The sequence below is a fragment of the Bombyx mori genome, chromosome 4 (genome assembly GCF_030269925.1).
Source record: "Bombyx mori chromosome 4, ASM3026992v2".
Taxonomy (NCBI): Eukaryota; Metazoa; Arthropoda; class Insecta; order Lepidoptera; family Bombycidae; genus Bombyx; species Bombyx mori.
Window position 1 is genome coordinate 16,928,554 of NC_085110.1, and position 20,909 is coordinate 16,949,462.

At 36.8% G+C, this 20,909-nt stretch overlaps 1 protein-coding gene and 1 long non-coding RNA gene across 2 annotated transcripts in view; one reads left to right on the top strand and one right to left on the bottom strand.

Annotated features, from left to right (window-relative positions):
• Nucleotides 1-1,468: 1,468 nt before the first annotated feature.
• The window catches only part of LOC134198829 (uncharacterized), a 29,709-nt gene continuing 10,268 nt past the window's right edge, over nt 1,469-20,909 (top strand). The window contains exon 1 of the long non-coding RNA XR_009973048.1: nt 1,469-1,895. This is a non-coding gene — a long non-coding RNA (uncharacterized LOC134198829). The remainder of the gene's footprint in view (nt 1,896-20,909) is intronic.
• The window catches only part of LOC101735973 (transcription factor Sox-21-B), a 73,782-nt gene continuing 59,754 nt past the window's right edge, over nt 6,882-20,909 (bottom strand). The window contains exon 5 of the mRNA XM_004930974.5: nt 6,882-11,982. Coding sequence (XP_004931031.2) covers nt 11,545-11,982 — 438 coding nt within the window. The 3' untranslated portion in view covers nt 6,882-11,544. The remainder of the gene's footprint in view (nt 11,983-20,909) is intronic.

The window sequence follows — 20,909 nt, forward strand, 5'->3', positions numbered from 1 at the left end:
TGTACTTGTTTATTGTTTGAATAATTTGTTTGTTTGTGTTTGAAACGTATTTAATAATGTTTTTTAAGTATAACCGTACGCCAGTCTTCGTTAAATTAGGGTGTTTTTTTCCCCTACCTATGCTGATAGCCTTGCGAAGCTATTTCAGCTTCTCCTTGACGTGTAGGTGAGCTCACGGGGCTCAAACCGGGAGTGTTGGTAACACTGGCCCTAGCAAGAGCAGTGCTTACTACCACCATCTACTACCGGATCGGAAACGCGACCCACTAAGAACATCCAGTGAGTCCTTCGTCGCAAGCGACGGGTTCGGCAAGGACGGTGATCGGTGCTTGAGGTACCTAAAAGCACCGTTAATGGATCGGGAGGATCCGTAATGACGTGCTTAGGGCGACGTCGACTTAGGATGTAGGGTTTTGTTTTAACATTAAAAAAGTCATCTTTATCGTTAATGTTTAAATGGCGTCGTGAATGAACTAGCTTACGGCCCACCTGATGAGACCTGTGATAAGTGGATTTGGTTCTTTGTTTGTTTATGTTTCAAGTATCCGAATGTCTGAATTGAAGTATTAACATACTACATACGTCTCGCGACTCGAGCCAATAAATGTGTATGATTTTGAGTCTCATTCGTGTGGGGATTAGTGATCCAGTAGTATTTACTTCACCACAAGTCCGGGTTTGATTCACATTTCAATTTTCTGAAAAATATCATGTGGTGCAGTGATTCACTAGTATAATGGAAACTTTAGCAAATAATCATAAAACATGAGAACACAATTGCAATTAGGCTTAGTGTTTTATAACATTTAAATTTCGGAGTTTTCGACAATCGTAAGCAATTTACATAAATGTTTTAAAATCTTATAAACAGGAAGATAATAAGCAGTTGTTTGAACAAAGATATATTTAAAACGCTGTACCAAAAAGTTGGCAACAAAACAAAATATTAAATGTCACAAGTCATAATGTCAAAATCACAATGTCATAATATTTTCTTCGGCTGTGAGTTGTAGACACAATTAAAAATGGGACTTTTTGGCGGGACGTGAGCAATGAAGTTGTGTGATTTGTTTTATTTTGTCTATTTAGTGTTTCTTCAGGTTTAAATGTGTAATAGCGGCGGCTTATTAACTGTTTAGTATCTGTGAAAGTGCACAAATGAGGGAAAATGAAACAAAGCCGCTGAACAAACTTCTCGGGATCCTCCAAAAAGTCCACTAAATAAGTCTGTCAGTAAATAACCACCTTTTTAATTAGATTATATAATATTACATATATTTAATCTCATATCATTACATTTCATTTCATGCCATGTTTCATAAGAATCAACTTCATTTCATTTCATCATATTACTATCATTTTTCAAAAAAAAGTTTTCATAAAAATTAAAATAAGACTTGACCTAAAGGTCTTAGTTACCAGGTCATAAAATCCCCTAAAAATTTAAAACAGTTAAAAATCTACTTTTACACTTTAATCGTGCCTTTTTTTGTACTGTCAAACCGTAAAGTGTTCATAACCTAAGAAATAACATAATAAATATAATATATAATAATAATACTATAATAAACAGTAAAAAATGCGAGATAATCCGTAAAAGTAGTTTGAATTGCGAGATTTGTTTGTCACATGATCACTCAAGCTGGTGTAAGCCATAAGGATGTTTACATGAACATCCACTACTTAAGTCTTCATTTTCCTTATTCCTTCCTCAATCCTCTATCCACGTCATCTGTTGACGCTCCAAGAGAACAACAAAAAGACAAACAAAAACATTTAAATTTAATAAACAAAACAACGCTGCCAAAAAAGGAAAATTTGTGAATTGTGTCAGTCATCAATCTGCATAGAAAACTGTGAATAATCACGTGAAAATTTGCATCGGGAGCTTTGGAGTGAGTCAACACCATTACTTATTTCCGTCGCACTCTTCCATTTGAAGGTCAGTGTAACTGTTATTCTGGTGCAAGCGAAATTCGGCTCTATTGGCTCAATGCAAAACGGTCACAGGGAATGTGAGCTCGTGCGCGCATATACAGTACGACTTAATATATAGAATCCTGCGGCCGTTATCAGCGCCGCGGGTGATCTCCTTTTCCTCGCGTCGTTTCCTCACTGCTGAGGGTCGGGACCATCATAATTCGATATGATTTTACTCCTTGTAATGTCCCGCCAGCGCTTCCGATCATTGGCCGCATGAAGGGCGTCGTGGAATGGGATCTCTGGTGTGGTGCGGATTTGGTCGAACCACCTTGTCGGACTGCGCCCGCGCGGTCTCTTTCCCTCGATCTTCCCTGTCACGAATAGTCTTTCTGAGCTATCCGGTGCTTTCCGAGCAATATGACCGAAGTACTCGAGTGCGCGGCGAAGGCAGAGTGTGGACAGTCTAGTCTTGATCTGCAGTTGATCTAAGATAGACAGATTGCTTCTCTTCCGCGGGTGATAATTTAACCAAAACAATTTCCTTTCAATTTAAAAGTTCATTTTCCAGAACAAAAGAATGACCGACGCCCGCGTCACATCTGACAGGTCGCCGCAACCTGACCTGTCAACTGTCAGGCGCCACGTGCCGGCGTGTGCGACTTAAACTGTTATCGTGGATTGTGACGGCCTCTGTCAATCTTGAAGGATGTTTTGGTTTTTCGACGAAAGGGTGTTGGGCATTAACGTTTTGCCTTTGAGCGCGCAATGTATACGTGATTTTGTAGATAATGTGCTTTTTTGTTCATTGCGCCCTTATTAAGGAAGTGCGTGATTTATGTATGTATATATACTCACAATGAATTACAATGTGAGCATTCAATAAGGCTACGCTGGTTTTATTTGTTTACGTTGTAGATGTCTATGAGCTCCGATAACCACAGAGCACCACGTGCCATAAAAAAATCTTTCCTAGATTACTAAGCAATTACCTTATTTTCGATGTGTGTTTCATGATCACATACGATTAGTGATCACGTATCGACCTTATTGTGTTATACGTAATGCTTACAATACGACTTCAGTCGTTTGTAAGATGTGACATTTATAATTATTAATTAACTGAAGGGTAGGTAGGCTCAGCTAAAAATAAAAAGGGTGCGTATACTTATGTACGCGCGTAAGAAGTTATACTTTTTTATTTAATTTTTTTATTTATATTTTAATCAATTTGAAAAAATCGATTAAACAACATCCTCAAACATGCATATTGGACATCGCTTTTCTTGACATCGTATAAATTCGGTAATTCTCGGTACGGTTCGGAAAGTTCACCTGCGGCTATATTCAGACTCGCCAAGTTACGTCGGTCGTATTGTAATGAGCGATTTAGTGGGCCACTTCATTTTGGTTAATTTTGTGTCACAGTGCGCGCGCATCGTAAAATTTCACTCTCATCAATTTTTCATAAAGCGCCTAAAGAAGTATAACTTCAAAAAATGCCTTAACGGTAGGCAGTCACTTTGTATTATATACACGTGATGATTTAACAAAATTGAATATTTGTTTAAATATACAAATATCGAATAATGATTGACCTTCTTATCCTTTGACGATAAAATAATATTTAGTCTCCACCTTATTTGAGTGAAACTTTTTTTTTACCATTTCCGTCATTCGCAATGTGTAATTAACGATTAAAGCCGACCTTTTTGATTCCTAAAGTTACGGATGTGATCAGACGAGCCAACTCCTTATGCCAATATAATTCATTCGAACCTCAAAATATTATTAACGAAACGCGACGCAAACTCAACCGCCCCCTCGAAATTTCCAAGCAAAATTCAATAGCATTTATATAGATCTTTTTTATTAATTTAAGGGGTAGAATTTTATTAGGTATAATTCTGTTTGTAATGAAAACAATCGAGCCCGTGCAAGCGTTGATTATTTATTTATTTTACGAAGTTTTGTCGCTACAATACGGCAACGAGTGTGAAGTGGTCCGTACAGCATGATTTATTGTACAAAATTATTACAGTTCTATTTTTCCATTGACTGTTTTTTTTGCCCGTGTAGGCAGATGAGCATACGACCCACCTCATGGTGAATGGTTACCGTCGCTTATGGACGTCAGCAATGTCAGAGGCAGAGCCAAGCTGCTTCTTACCATTTAATAGTCACCACAAGCCTCGTTTGAAGAAGTACATTTCATGCTCTTGATTGTAATATGTTACCTGTTTATAATTTAAGAGGTTTAGTAATCGAGAATTTTTTCCCTCTATTCCTTTTTAAATATACCCATATTTTGAGGCCAGTAGACTTTTACTATCTATCAAGTATGACTTGAGACTAGTTAAGACTCGTAAAGCTGTCATCGTGGATTCGTAGTAGTATTTTGAGTCCATTTCCTGCCGTCTCTACTTGCATACTAATTTCAATCTTGTGTACTGGTGTCAAGGCATATTGTGAATACGCAGTTGGTCACATAGTTTTCCACAAAACCAATCTAAATGTCTATTTATACCCTTAGCCCGAAAAAAAATCGGGTCAGAACTAAAATGTAACCAAACATTCTAGATGCTTTTAAGATTCTGATCAATATTTGCGATTCTGTTTGAAAATTTCTTGACGATGCAAAATATGAAACGAAAGAAAACAAATTTTCAATCATCCTGTATACAGGTTCCTACCTAACAAGAGGGCTCAGTACTGTTTATGTTATTCCGTGTGGCGTACAAAAGGCAAGCCGGTTGTTGATTTTATGCCGAATCACTACTACCCCATCGAGTTACGGCGCGATGATATCCATCGTGTGCAGGTTTTATTTAAAAACATTAGGGGTTTGAGTTGATCATTAATACATTAACGTTTTTTTTCTAAATAAACACTTGTTAAATTAAAATTATTTTCGTTGGATTTTTAATACCAACTCTAATTTAATAGTGACATTTTATTAGTTTATTATTTGAAACATAGGTACTCGTATTATTATAGTAACCTTTTTAAATGTAAACAAATTTGATACCGTTTTTTATTGGTTATATCTTTATCACTTTTGCGTTATATCTTCGTAAATTAATTTAAAATTAAGTTTTTAAATTAAGTTCTTAAATTACGTTAGGCATATCATTTTAACATACAAACTCAACGGCCCTTGGTCTTGTATTGGACTTTTGCGTTATATCTTCGTAAATTTAGTTAAGTTTTTAAATTAAGTTCTTAAATTACGTTAGGTATATCATTTTAACATACAAACTCAACGGCCCTTGGCTATCATTCTCTCAAATACACATAGACCCGTAACATCAAATATCCTAAACAAAGATATCGATTCCGAAAATCTGGATATACTAGTACTCGTCAAATCAAGCACCTGGAGATTGTTTATTTCTACTTATAGTTTAAAGCGCCTAAATAATATTATACAAGCATTATATTTAGTCTTACGCACGTATAAATTAACAACATATTTGTTGAAACAACAGACACAGCGCCTGTCAAGAAAAGTCTGTTGCAAACTTTTGCCGAGTTTTATCACAGGACGAGGGTAGAATTATTTTTCGGTCGTTGAATGGGTAAACTTAACGGCTCTCTTGGCGTAAAGTGGTGACCGGGGCCCATGGACATCAAAATATGAATGCCGTCAGCCAACGTGAGATATAAAGTCAAAACTTCTGTGTATTATCGATTGCCACACTCCCTACCCGGAAAAAAAGGCTGCATGCTGGCTTATGCGAGGATGCAATGCGCCTCAAAACCAGAAACATATAATGAAACATTAATACATATAGATTGGATGTTTCTGGAATTAGTAGTACCTACTGTCGTTTTTAATTATCTCACCTATGTTTTGCTTTGAAATGAGCTTGCCACACTCCCGTCTGAGCGTATTTAGAATAGCTCCGTAACCCGGCAACGCTTAAGTAGGAAAAAAGGCTGCACGCTGGCTTATGCGAGGATGCAATACGCCTCAAAACCAGAAACATATAAAGAAACATTAATACAAATAGAATGGATTTTTCTGGAATTAGTAGTAGGTACTTACTGTCATTCTTACTTAACTCACCTTTGTTTTGCTTTGAAATTAACTTTTCTGTTTCACTGCGTAGTTACTACATAAATATACGTACTGCGATAATAGGAATCCAATATTCTAAAAACGAACCTGATTTTCTGAATTATACAGTGGGCATCATAGCTCTGAGTGTTCGGCGTTGGTAATGACAAGATCGGGAACAGTATAGAAATCATACGAACGTAATTAAGATCACTACCGAGAGATAAGCTGTGTTTTATACTATACATTCAAATCAAATCAAATCAAAAGAGTTTTATTCAACATAAATGAAAGTACATACTTGTTGAACGTCAAAAGAACTACCGCAATTCACAAGAATTAGCCTCCGTCCTGAGAAGAATTGGCAAGAAACTCAGCGGGCATGACTTTTTTTTTTATTTTTTTTTTTATATATATTTTTTTAAATATTGATTTTTACAATAAGTAATTATAACATAACAATTATTACAATATTGAAATGCCCGGAGCGAGTAACTCATTCCCACTTTGTGCAATCTTCTATTCAATAGGTAGTGCTCTAAAGAATTGTTAGTGATGATCCTGATATATCTTTTACATCATCACACCGTCCTAATCGGATAGATAGATACTCGTATGTGGCCGAATTCAAATGATATGTATACAACATTTTAGTTTATGGAATGCATAGTATTTAGCTCGGGCACGTGTCCATTCGTGTGTATCCGAGGAGTATCTCTATCTCTCCCTAAAACTCGCATTAGGAAGGCTAAAGAATACTGTCCCCCAAGCTTTCGGTAATAAGGGGAGAATTTAATGCAAAATGTAGACTCGGTGGTAATCAGAAGACTTGGTGGACAAGCCAATGACAATGTCCATTAATGACAGTCACTGGTAAATGATAAAATGAAATAAAACTGACTTTAATTACTTTTTAATCAATGAGTTTTAATTACGCATAATGTTTAGTTTCAATAAAATTTCTAATTTTACAAGTAATTTTTTACATGTCTTGTTAATTTACACATTTAATTATTACATAAATTACAATTATTCCTTATAGGTACTAAATCTGAAATTGGCTAAAAACGTTTTCGTAAATTTTTATAAAGGTTATTTTTATGGCAACAAAATAAATGCACTGGTGTCTACGTATTATGGCTTCTTATTTAAAAGTGTTCAAAAAAATTAAAATGAATGTGATTAAATTACAAAAAAACACGATTCAAATCATTACATTCCGATTTACAAAAAAAAAGTGCTATTATAGTCATTTAAATCTATTATAACATTCCGTTCGTGCTACCTTGACCGTGGTCGCGATAAGACTGATGTAAGCTTTTCGTTAACCACCCGAAATTTAAATTTAAAAAGAATGAACGATATAATGGCGTTCTTTGGCGTGGAATAAATCGATAAATTGAAGTCCATATTAAATTACACCATAGTTTTTTTTTTTTTTTTTTTTTTTTTATGATTGAAAGTTTACTGGTGGCCCGAAGGCCTTTCCAGTTTCACCAGGACAGGTGGGCGAGCAAAGGCTCAGCCAAGAGGGGTGGGATTTGCTAACAACTGCCCGAGCGCCTCCGAAGGAGACCTAACAACTCAAGAGCAATTGTTTCGCGAATGAATCTACTACCGGATCGGAATCGCGACCCGCTGAGAAGATCCGGCGAGAAACTCAGCGGGCTGATGCATGGGTTAGGTTGCACGTCGACCTCTTTGTCGAGTTCGACGAGTACGGTTACCGGGGTCCCTAAGCCTGCCCCTAGTATTAGAGCTGAAGGCATCTAATGCAAAGGTTATTGGATCTGATGGATCCGTAAGGACGTGTCTAGGGCGTCGACGGTGACTGGCTCCTGCATGATCAGGATTCGGGGAGTAGTCAGCGGCGGCAACGATAAGGCGATTATCATGACGCATAGCCTTATCGAAGTATCGTTCCGACGCTGACTTCATGTATTTCCGAATTGATTCGAGGCCCAGGTCGTCGTGTAGGTCAACGTTCCTCACGAACCACGGAGCCCCGACAGCTAACCTGCAAAAGCGGGATTGTAGGGATTGAAGGGTGTCTATGTGTGTGCGGGCCGCGTGAGCGAACACCACACTCGCGTAAGTCATGACGGGTACACCATAGTGAATTATCGTGATCGCGTTCAATGTTAATTAATTTTAAAGTTGGTACATGACTGAATATAAAACAATTTTGTGGTTTATCGTAGCGATTATTTGAATACAGGATATTTCGAATAAAGATATATAATTACAGAAGAAATGTGAACTAGTTGAATCTTTCATAAATTTCACGTTAACATCAAATTGTATCTGAAGCCTCTGAGATTGGTTAAGAGATTTTAATCGACAAAGGAAAAATATAATATGTTTAAAATAAAAACATTATTTTAATAATTTTTTTAAGTGTTATATAATGATGGATTTTTTACTTGTCAAAATGTAGGGCAGTGTTAAGATTGTGTCAGCTGTGGTGTATCTTACATCCATAGACACAGCCCACTGAGTTTCCCGCCGGAACTTCTCAGTGGGTCGCAATTTCGATCCGGGGGTAGATTCAGCGAAGCACTGCTCTTACTAGGGCTAGTATTAGCAAATTCTCTCAGTTTAACCCTGTGAGATCACCCACAAGTCTACATGTAGCTGGGTAGCCCCAAGCTACCAGTGAATAGGTAGGATCAAAAATATCTTACACGGCGTGTCTGGCTAAAACGCTTTCCATCTCCTTCTGCTGCGAGCGTTAGAAGAGGATGAAGAATCCATCGACTTTCCTTACCGTTATCGGCTGTTGAAAATCTGTATGAAAACGTGTGCCTATCAAGGGGTAGATACATTTTGGAACATGGAAACATCGTGTAATGTGCAACTTAAGAAATCGTGTCTATGGCGTGAGATTTAGTGAAAAACCTGATTAAGTAAAATACTTGAAGAAAATTACATAACCATTATATTCAATTTGCATTAAAGTTAATTAAGAATAATTTTGACGTTATAAATTTAATTATAAATACTATGTGCTATATTTACATTTCGATAGCCTAAATCGTTGTAGTTTTGTTTTGGACTATTTTTTGTTGGCCATCATCACCCTGTCCCGTTCGCTCTTCACTCCTTTATGCTGTGTGCGAGCTGGACAGATCGATGTTTACATTTTTCGTCTAATTAAATAGGTATTATCTATATTATTGTACAACATTAAAATACTTCTTACGTTTTCACAATCGTTCCTAATTTAAAATCTTTCGACGCTCAACTTGTATTAAACAAGTTTTATTGAGAACCTTCTGGAATAAAGATTTACAAATACGTTATTATTTATTTTGACATAGTAAATTCATATAACAGAATCATCAAATATCTGGTACGTGTGACATTGTACCAACTAATGTATTGTTTATTTTATGAACCTTCCGAGATTGCACATCAATACTGGCTTAACAACGAAGATATCAAACGTGACTCATAGATAAGGTGTAATGGAACTTGGTCTGTTCTTTTTTTATTGCTTAGATGGGTGGACGAGCTCACAGCCCACCTGGTATTAAGTGGTTACTAGAGCCCATAGACATCTACAACGTAAATGCGCCACCTACCTTGAGATATAAGTTCTAAGGTCTCAGTATAGTTACAACGGCTGCCCCACCCTTCAAACCGAAACGCATTACTGCTTCACGGCAGAAATAGGCAGGGTGTTGGTACCTACACGCGCGGACTCACACGAGGTCCTACCACCAGTAATCACGCAAATTATAATTTTGCGGGTTTGGTTTTTATTACACGATGTTATTCCTTCACCATGGAAGTCAATCGTGAACATTTGTTAAGTACGTATTTCATTAGAAAAATTGGTACCCGCCTGCGGGATTCGAACACCGGTGCATCGCTAGATACGAATGCACCGGACGTCTTATCCTTTAGGCCACAAGGACGACGAATAATAAACGTTACGTGTAATAGAAGAAAAAAAACGATAGTAAATTTGTAACCATTGTCATACATACATATATATATCGATGCTTGTAACAATATTAATAGTAAGACTAATCACAGTGACTGATACTGTCTCGTTCCAACACACCGGATCGGCGATAAGCGAATGCGGGACACACAAAGATTGACTATTTGCATTTGAAATTTCACTGAAACTTTTTATAATAATTAATATGTCGAACATCGTTATTCTGTTATCAGTTAGTTTACTTACGACATTATTTTATAGCTTTTGGAAACTGAGCATTGAATTAAAAGAGATAAAAGGAACTTCAACATATCTTTGACGATGATTGGCAGTCTAGATTGATGTCTTAGAAAAAAATAATTCCGTTCTTTTTCGGCAAATCTTTTTTTTTTTATTGCTTAGATGAGTGGATGAGCTCACAGCCCACTTGGTGCTAAGTGGTTACTAGAGCCCATAGACATTTACAACGCAAATGCGCCACCCACCTTGAGATATAAGTTCTAAGGTCTCAGTATAGTTACAACGGCTGCCCCACCCTTCAAACCGTAACGCATTACTGCTTCACGGCAGAAATAGGCGGGGTGGTGGTATCTACCCGTGCGGACTCACATGAGGTCCTACCACCATCTTATGGCGCGACCGGATTTATGGAATTTGGTCCAAATATACCTACAGTTTAATGGATCCAGACAGTTCGAAGCGAAGAAATATACATGAAATTAAGCGAGAAAGGCTCTATGTTTTTAGGGTTATATACACCGATAATTGGGTCGGTAGTTTCACTTTAAGCTACAACGTATTTTGCTCTAAGGTCTTCACTGGGTTTATCGCCATTAGAAGCAGAACGCAAGTCTTGACCAAAACCTGACGCTCATATGTACTATGCCGAAACTTTACAGCCGATAAGTGTGTCGCAACCTTAACGAGAACTGGCCATTTAGTAGACATCTCGACTCGTATGTCTGATCATGTTTGAATATAACAAAAAAATGTTTAAAACCAACTAAACATTGGTGATATTAAAGTACAATGACCTATATAGACAATCTTATTATATGTATTTAAATAACTAATTTGAAATTCTGTACATATCGCTACACATACTTACTGCGACAGCCGCCCGTGCCACTAGAACCTCTAAAACAATTAATAATTTGTACAACGCACCAACAAAACAGTTAAAACTTATTCTAACATAGTACATATTAACAGTAGTCAAAATTCTCAACTTTCGAAAGTATAATAATCTATGGTCGATCGTAATCTATGGTCTTTGAACAGTTGACATTGACGTATCTAATAGTTTGACATTAACAAGGTACATTCATGCGTTTTTTTGTTTGTGTGTGCAAGTAAATTATTTTTTCATCCAGTCTGAATTATGAGTGAGCATGTCACATACATACACATAATATGTTACTTTTAAACAAAATAACATTACATATGAAATCCTCAAATGAGATTCAATCAATAAAAAAACACTCGATTTTCGTCATTTGAAAAAAGCTCTCTCGCTATGACGTCATCATGAGCGCTATAAAAGCACAACAACTTCAACATCTCAAAAAACAAATAACAACACTGATCATGAGCAGTCAGTACATTAAGTGTCTGGTCAAAATATGACAGTCAACGGTCTCCGAAACTCCCCCGCCTGGGTGCTCTGGGCGTATTGGCCAGGATATTGCGGCATCAGGATACTTGATGACCCTTGGTAGTATGGCAGGGATGGCGACGGATTCGATCCTGATGATGTACTGCCTTCAGTCCTTTCCTGTGCTTTGGCCATGTCCGGAGACTCTGCTGGAGACCTGGGCGATAGGCTGGACGGAGCTGAATTGACAGAGTTCAGCCCGGCCATGGCGGCTGAAGCCTCCGTGTACATCTTGCTGATGTCCACGGGATATCTCTGCTGTTGCTGGTCCATATACATGTAGGCCTTGGACAAGGCTGCCGAATCCAGGTAGCCTCGTGAAGGATCCGGGTACATTCCGTAACTCCTGTATTTTTCAGCTTCTATCGAGTATTTCGACATGTCCATCGATGCACTGACCTGTAACAATGAAGGGAAATTATTTTCCAGAATTACTAATCGAATTTTGTGGAGAAAATTGAAAATGAAGCGGTATTTTTAAATCTAACCCAAGTACATCATGATAATATAGAAATCAATACCCTTAATTATGCCAAAAAATTGGCAATATCACTGACTCCTTTCAATTTACTGCGAACTTCTTTTTAATATTATTTAGTTGGGTGAACGAGCTCACGGTCCACCTGATGTTAAGTGGTTACCGGAGCCCATAGACACTTACAACGTAAATACCGCCATCCACCTTGAGATATAAGTTCTAAGGTCTCAGTATAGTTACAACGGCTGCCCCACCCTTCAAACCGAAACGCATTACTGCTTCACGGCAGAAATAGGCAGGGCGGTGGTACCCACCCGCGCGGACTCACAAGAGGTCCTACCACCAGTAAAATGTAAAAAATATGTATGCGTTGAATGCGTGAATTATTTTATAATCACACTGTTTCAGATTATGAAATTGCAAAAACGCAAAGACCTTATACTTTAAACGATAAGATATAAATTGGCATGATAACATATACGTCAAATGTGTATGTGATAAATTCAAGCCCACAAATCAAAAGCTACAAAGGATACGTGTAAAGGTTTTGAATTATTTTTTATTCGGTAATTTTTAATGAAGTGAGCCCAACACGTTAACGTCAGGGAAATATCGTTTGAATATTTTACACACGGTCCTGCGGTTCGGCGAAAAAATAAGATACGCCTAATTTAATTCGACGAGGTCATAATATATTCAATCGCGATTCGTATTCATAATATATCATAATACACGGTCGGCTCGGTAGTCGAACCAGATCTAAAAAATATAACAGGAAAGTGAACCAAATACACTAATCCCCTCATTAATGGAATTAAGTGGGGGTTAATAAGTGGGGGTTAATGGAAGATATTGAAAACATATAGAAAACCCCCGAAGAAGTCTTTGTAATCTAAAAAATAGAAAGAGACTAGAATATAAGTATTTCGTCTATATTATTAACAAAACGAAGAATCCTGATAATATGCCAATAAATGAACAAAGGCATCCATCCAACCCGATGGTTCAGTCGAAGTCAGTTCCGAAGGCTCAGTTACATTTCGAAGAGCTGTGGGATTTTCTTCGTAACTGGTAAGTCACGATGGCAGGATTGACTCGTACGAACTCCCAACTTACAGTTGCACTAGTGAGAGAATCACAGAGAAAGAGTGATGGGAAAGCAGTTTTACCTTTAAATTTCGACATTCCTCTCAGCGTGGGCGGTAACATTCGATCGGGCAATTTAAAATTAGGTGGGCCTTAAGCTTATCTGAAATCCCTCGCCTCAAATACACCTGACGCTATAACGAAGGCAAAAGCACAGAGAAGACAGGGACATGGAATTTGATGCAAAATCAACTTTTCAAGAAAAATTCGGACTAAACACATTTAGCAGTGTTGATTTTACGTATAGAAGCACTGAGAAAACAGAGATATGGAATTTGATGCAAAATCAATTCTTCAAGGAAAATTCGGACTAGACCTGACCTTTAGCAGTGTAAATCTATGTATTTATGCTGAGAATTTATTTATTTATTTACGTATTATTTAGAAAAATGAATGAAAATAAATTTTATTGATGGACAACCGAGCCGGCGGTGTGTATAGCACGTTAACGCACAACATACGGTCCTCGGTCACGGGCGGCGCGCTAAATCAGGATTAGAGTCGGACACCGCGACATCACCTACCAGGTTTTATGCCTTTTGCCGCTTCCAACTATTTTATTGCCGGCCATTTATACAGCCAGTTCATTTCGAATTGGCCCTTTTACCCTTTCTTCGTTTCAATGCTTTGCTGTTTGAATTTGGAATAGATGCTCAAGGAATTCTTCGTTTTTAAAGTTTGCATCGTAATGTTATTGAACTAACTATTGTACGTGTTTTTATACAATTTAAATTTCGATATTATTATTGCTGTTACATTTTATTACATGCCTATCTTTACGTCACTTGATGAGTGGACAAGCTCACGGCATTACGACAACACTACATATTTTTTCAACTATAATTAATTGGAATTATAAGTTTGAACATTATTATGGTTGTATTGTCAAAGACTATTTATTATACTCCTATATCACAAATTTCACCAAGACTACACTTTAGACAAATCTATATATTAATACGTGAAGCAAAAACTTTGTATCCCTTATTACGAAAATTGCGCGGACGGAGGAGTATGAAATTTTCCACCCTTATAGAGAATATAGAGAAGAAGTGCTAATGCTAATATATTTTTTAAATAATACATTAAATCAATAAAGAAAGCATTACACATACTACATACCATGTATTTGACGCACACACACATGCATACTATTTACTGTCAAACTTTTGTTCTTGACGTCTGTTGTCAAATTGAGAATAGATTAAATATTGTTTGTCTTAGTTAATATTTTTTATAGTGTAGTCTTGGCGAAATTTGTGATTATAGAAGTATAAAATACAATCATAATAGCGTACAAACTTACAATTCCAATTAATTATAGTCGAATTTCGACTACTGCGGGACCTCTAGTATTAATAAAGACAAAAAATATTTAATCTATTCTCAATCTGACCACAGACTATACCAAAGTATAAGCATTAAGACAAGTTTGACATTAAACAATAGTATGCATGCGTGTTATCCATACTTCAGTGGTGTTGTCTCAAATACATGGTAGTTTGTGTAATGTTTTTTTTTAATGATTTAATGTATTTTTTATGCATAATTTAAAAAAATATTAACATTCTGCACTTATTCTCTATATTCTCTATAAGTGTGGGAAATTTCATACTTTTCTGTCCGCGCGATTTACGTAAAAAGAGGTACAAAGTTTTTGCTTCGCGTATTAATATATAAATTGCACGATATTACTTCTCATCGTGGTAATGTTAAGTACGAATCCTGATAATACAAACTTGGTATCTTGTGCTGGATCCGAACAGCGACGTAGTCTCCATAGGTGGATACGAGTCGATCGTTTGTCTCATCCTTTAAATACGGTTGTAATGGCGATCTAAATGACCTAAATTACCTCTATTCTTCAATATTACAAAAACACAAAATGTTGCTTTTGGACTTATTGAACGTAAACACGGATCGAAAGAGCGCCACTTATCCAGCAACGTTTAGAAAGATGATTTCACACTAAGTTATCGAATCGACGAACTAATGAGTCCACTACCTCGACCGGCGGACACGCACACATCATCAATCAACATAATCGAATATACAGAATCACAATGGTTCGTTAAAAAATACGAAAAACGCCAATTCACTATATTTAATACGGCGCAGGTAAAACGTGTTAATACTTTACTTGCTGGGCATATTTGTGGTACGCTAGGTCTTGCGACGTCACTGTTCTATTGGCTTACCAATTGCTGACAGATTCGCGCTAGTACTCGTGAGAGCACACTTCAAACCAAATTCATAAAGCTGATAAATATTAGTCGGGATCACTTTTTGGTTTTTAATTTTAGACCTAATAATTAATAGAGGTGAAACCATCTGAAAATACTCGTAGAATCATCATTCATATTTTAAAATAGAAAATAACATTGAATTATTGGTGTAATAATGAGAATAAGTTATTATAGAGAATTGAAATATATTTTTTTTACAAAGTATTTTTCATGACAAAGTGTTGTGTATGATCTACCACCATCCTGCGTGATTCTGTCATGTGTTCCATTGTGCGTGTTGTATTTGCTTTTATTTGGGACGACCTCACAGCCTAACTGGTTTTAAGCATCTCCAATAACTGCAATATATGTGTCCACATCAGCAGCATAAGATCGAATTGAAATTGGTAACTGCATCGGTAAAAAAAAAACATTTTACCACAAAAATAATAACTAAAAGTCTTCACATGCAACGGTGTTTGGATCCCGCAGACAAATGTTAACTTCCACGGTGAAGGATGGTGTAATAAAAATCAAACCGGCAAAATTATAATTTGCATAATTACTGCTAGTAGGACCTCTTGTGAGTCCGCACGGGTAGGTACCACCACCCCGCCTATTTCTGCCGTAAAAAGTAATGCGTTTTGGTTTGGTTTGTTGGGGCAGCTGTAACTATACTGAGACCTTAGAACTTATATCTCAAGGTGGGTGGCGCATTTACGTTGTAGATGTCTATGGACTCCAGTAACCACATAACACCAGGCGAGCGCGTCCACCCATCTAGGCAATAAATAAATAAAAACACGTAAATGACGTCACTAAACATAGCGTACTCACAGTATACCCGAACGCTACCGTTGAATGGCAACTGATTATTTTGTTTCGCGAGTTTAGGGCACGTTTCTCGATACGTTAATCGAATGATTGAGAAAAAAAAAAAAGAAAGAACCAAAAACTGCTATTTCATTCGCTAGTTCGGGAGTCTATTAGGCGGCACAAAGGGCGTGATCGATAGCCTCCCCGCCGGGACCCGCTACCGGAGGCCTTCGATCGTTTTAATTAAATGATATATCCCCAACGGAATCGATGAAAAACTTATTAGATATTATGTGGGCGTGAAATACTGATACATAACGCCGACACGTTTTGGGGTACAATTAGTAATGTATCACAGCTTCACCAGTCTTAATTTGAATTCGCGTTGGATTCCGTAAATTATAGGTGTATTTCGGTGCCAAAGTTATTACTGCCCTAACAAAATAGCTACCTTTAAAGCATCTGTGAAAACTATACGAAAAAGCATGATAATACAAATGGGACCAGAGCTGGTACTACATATAAATGCTTGAATTAACATGTTTATTATAAAAAACAAATCTTTTATTTATTGCTTAGATGGGTGGACGAGCCACCTGGCCCACCTGATGTTAAGTGGTTACCGGAGCCCATAGACATCTACGACGTAAATGCCGCCATCTACCTCGAAACACGAGATCTAAAGTCTCATTTTTTACAGTACAATTGCTTCCTCACCCTTCAAACCTCATTACTGCTTCACTGTAGAAATAGGCAGGACGGTGGCATCTACACATGCGGGTACACAAGACGTCCTACCACCAGTGAAATTTATATGTTTTGAAGTGTATTCACAGATAATGACGATTGGCGCCCATTCTTATCAAACGACGTCACAACGTGCGCATTTCTCACGCAAAAATCTGATGCAACTTCACCAGACAGCCAATATCCAGAATCCAAAGTCAAACCGCGGTCTCACCCACAAACTTTGGATTGAATACAGCCCAATGAAATCCAATTTCTCATTTCAATAAAAAAAATCAATTATAAAGTGAAAGCTAACATGCATTACAATTATTAATGCAGTTAATCGATTGAGTTACAGATAACCCATATTTCGGAATGCTTTTAATTTTGCCATTCAAAGTTCGATATTAGAATTTGACGCGTGATAATTTGGTCCCTACCTCGAAATTATATCGATGTTTTTCTTGTATCCATCTATATTAATATACGATTAACTATAAGTGTGCTTAGTGCGAGTTTTTTAACGTTCTCGATAGCGTAAAAGTTAACTCAAATTTCTATCGAGTTGGAACATTTGCCTACGTTTGCCTCTAGGGGTGCTGTTACAAATGCCTACAAATTTTGAATTTAAAAAACTCGCACTAAGTACGCAGCATGTGTAGCGACATATTTTATCTCTGCGACAGTTGACTTACAATTACCATACCCGACCAAAGCTTATACAGTGCTTAGACGACTGTACATTCTTAAAAGTTCAAGTGTTGTACTTTAGCTTGTACTTTTACTAATCGGAAGTATAATTAATGTCATGTCAAATTTAATTGACAGTTTTTGAGCAAATTGACATAATGGTGACACAGTGTGCCTTTATGTTTAGCTGTTGATGTCCAAAATTATTAAAGAAAAGTTTAAACGTTGAGCTGCAATTATCGCTAAAGAAGTTAATCAGGCGCGTTTATCACATGCATAAAGAACTATATTACGGGTTTGATTTTTATTACACGATGTTATTCCTTCACCGTGGAAGTCAATCGTGAACATTTGTTAAGTACGTATTTCATTAGAAAAATTGGTACTTCCGTGAACATTTGTTAAGTATGTATTTCATTAGAAAAATTGGTACCCGCCTGCGGGATTCGAACACCGGTGCATCGCTAGATACTAATGCACCGGACGTCTTATCCTTTAGGCCACGACGACTTCAAAATCATAATGAACATACTCGATTCGTTGAAGTTTAATGCGATTTCATCACGCCTCGTCTGATCGAGTGCAAACAGTGAACCGCCCCCGCTAAACATTTACGTCACAGACATAAGATTAAACGTCACACGAGAGGGGAAGATCGAGGAGTTTTTAAATCGAGGGCTGGTTTAGGGATGACGGAAACTTTTAAACGAAAAATAGTTTTTTAATAAAAATATGTACCAACGCGACGCGTCAAATACTTTAGAGTTTATGTGATTACAATAGAATAATGTATGGTTCGTCATTGAACGTCTTTGGCGATGACTTACCTGGGGAAAGTCCTGAAATATTGTTTTATAGAAAAATACACGGTAGTTTCCACAATATTCAAATGTCGACAAATAACTACAACTAATAATTATTATCTAGGAAATACAAAGAAGAATATATTTCGGAAACATTTGAGATATACGAGTGAATACCCAAAGATTGAATGTCAAATATCTTAAGTAAAAATGCTGATTTTGACCGCAAAATTTAATCCAGATCCAACAAACAAGATTCCTTTATCCACGAACCTTCACTACGTTCAAATGCTGCTACTAAAGTCCTCTTTACCGACACATGTCACTTTCTGAGCTCAGGAGTTGCATGTACTGAAAGCAAGGAGGTCTTTCTGTGTCGAAGGTCAAGTACCAACCGTTAAAGGTCCGGAAGTATCACAGTAGTACCTAGTCAATGGTAATTAAAGTTTGCACTGTGAATATTACTACGGTAGTCTGAAGGTTTCAACCCTGAGACGAGGGCCGATTGCGTAGGTTCAATTGTCTAAGTAGTATGTCAAGTGTAGTGTTTTAATGGGGATTATTTTGTTAGGGGCGGTTTTGGGGTTGTGAAAATGATGTATTACGATTTGTGGAGAATTGAATTATGATGAGATTAATGGAAGGTTAAGGTTAGTGGTTTTTGCTAATTTTATGGAGTAGACTATTAAATGACCTGGATGATGTTACGAGGTCATCGTAACTAACCTACGTGAAGTTGTTTCGAACCTACATCCATAAATTCATCAGTGCTTCTTACACATTTTCCGTTTGAATTTGATACATAGCGTATGTATCATCTTCTCTATTTCTGCCTTAGATCAGTGAAGCGTTCCGTTTTTAAGCGAGAAAATTGTTTTACAACAATTTTGCATTGCAACAAGATTGAAATTTTGACCCTATATTTAAAAAATAGTGACGATATTCTATGTGTGATCTCAATAGTCTTCAGTAGTCACTGTGCGACAGATGGGTACTAACTACCCATTTACTCCAAGAATATAAAACAATAAATCTTCAATGAAATCGATTCGGAACTTTAGCGTAATAATGGTATCAGTAATAATGTTCCGGTACTTATTGTCAGTAATAAAATAAATTATTATCCATTAGACATTAATATTAAGAACACGAAAACACATAAACAGACATACGATTAATAATAAGGCACATTTCAAAAGCTTGTGCAAAGATTAATGTACGCTATGAATGTATTCATCCGAATATTTCCGGATAATACCGGTTTAGGGTTGTCATCCTTTTGATGAAATAATTTTTGACATTTATATTCTTTTTTTTATCTCCGGGTTGAGAGGTTTGAAACGTCAGTAGTATTCCTTTGTGTCTTGTAGAGGTTCTAAAGTCGCGATATTAGTTTAAACGTGCGTGAATAACTTGACTTGTCCTTTTGAAGCTAAGCAGCTATCGGATTCGAGCTACGGAATAGTTTTCAATACAAAATAGCTAAGTACCATTTTTTATATTTCCAACCGATTTTTTTTTCTGTGAATATTTGGAAAAAAAATCTCCTAAGTATATTTTTCGCATCAGCTTCTCAAGGCAGGTTGTCAAGCAATTTTTTTTTTAAATTATATTAGGAACTATTGAAGAGTCAACGAATCAAAACACAAAAACTTTGTACATAGATACAACGGATCGGAGTTTTGAGGTCTCAGTTGCTATGATCGACTTTCCATCATTAGACGAACACCATAGATACCAAAGTTATCCGTAAAACCAGTTTAAATTCCTTATTGAAATTATATAAATTAAATTACAAATTAATTGACATCCCTATTCCTTGGCTATTGTTTACGGTTTAAAAGCGACGAGTCGTCACAATATAATTAGTGAGATTCTGTAGTTAGGGGCAATATTCTGATATTCAGCGAATCTCATATAATTCACTCAGTGGTTCAACGATTTTAGCGCGATCATCGGGAGTTGCAATTATTATTGTCCGGGATGCCATTATCATTTTCATTGCCCTTGGAAACTACCGTCGGTCCTACGTGATAACTGTCTGGTTAGTTAGACTATTTTCTTTAAATCAGAGGATCTTGAGGAAGCCTAATACCATTCGTCATGTGAATCCACGCCATACTAGAAAACGATATGTTTTTATCACAAAAAAAGGTGAATTGTCAACTCTAATATAAAAATTTGTCTGAATTTTCAATTTAGCAGCGACTATTCAAGTTTTTTTTTTTTTAAAAAAGTTTACCCGCCCTAATTTTGCTAAAAATCTAATAAATTACTTTAATAACCTTATCAAGAGTTATTATCGCCGACATCAATCCTCAACTGAACGCAGCCTCCGGTATGTCGGAACCTGTTGGTAGCGGCGGCACCATTGAAGATTCATGCGTCAGCAAAATTAAGACAAAATCTTAATTCCATTTATAATATTTTACGACTTCC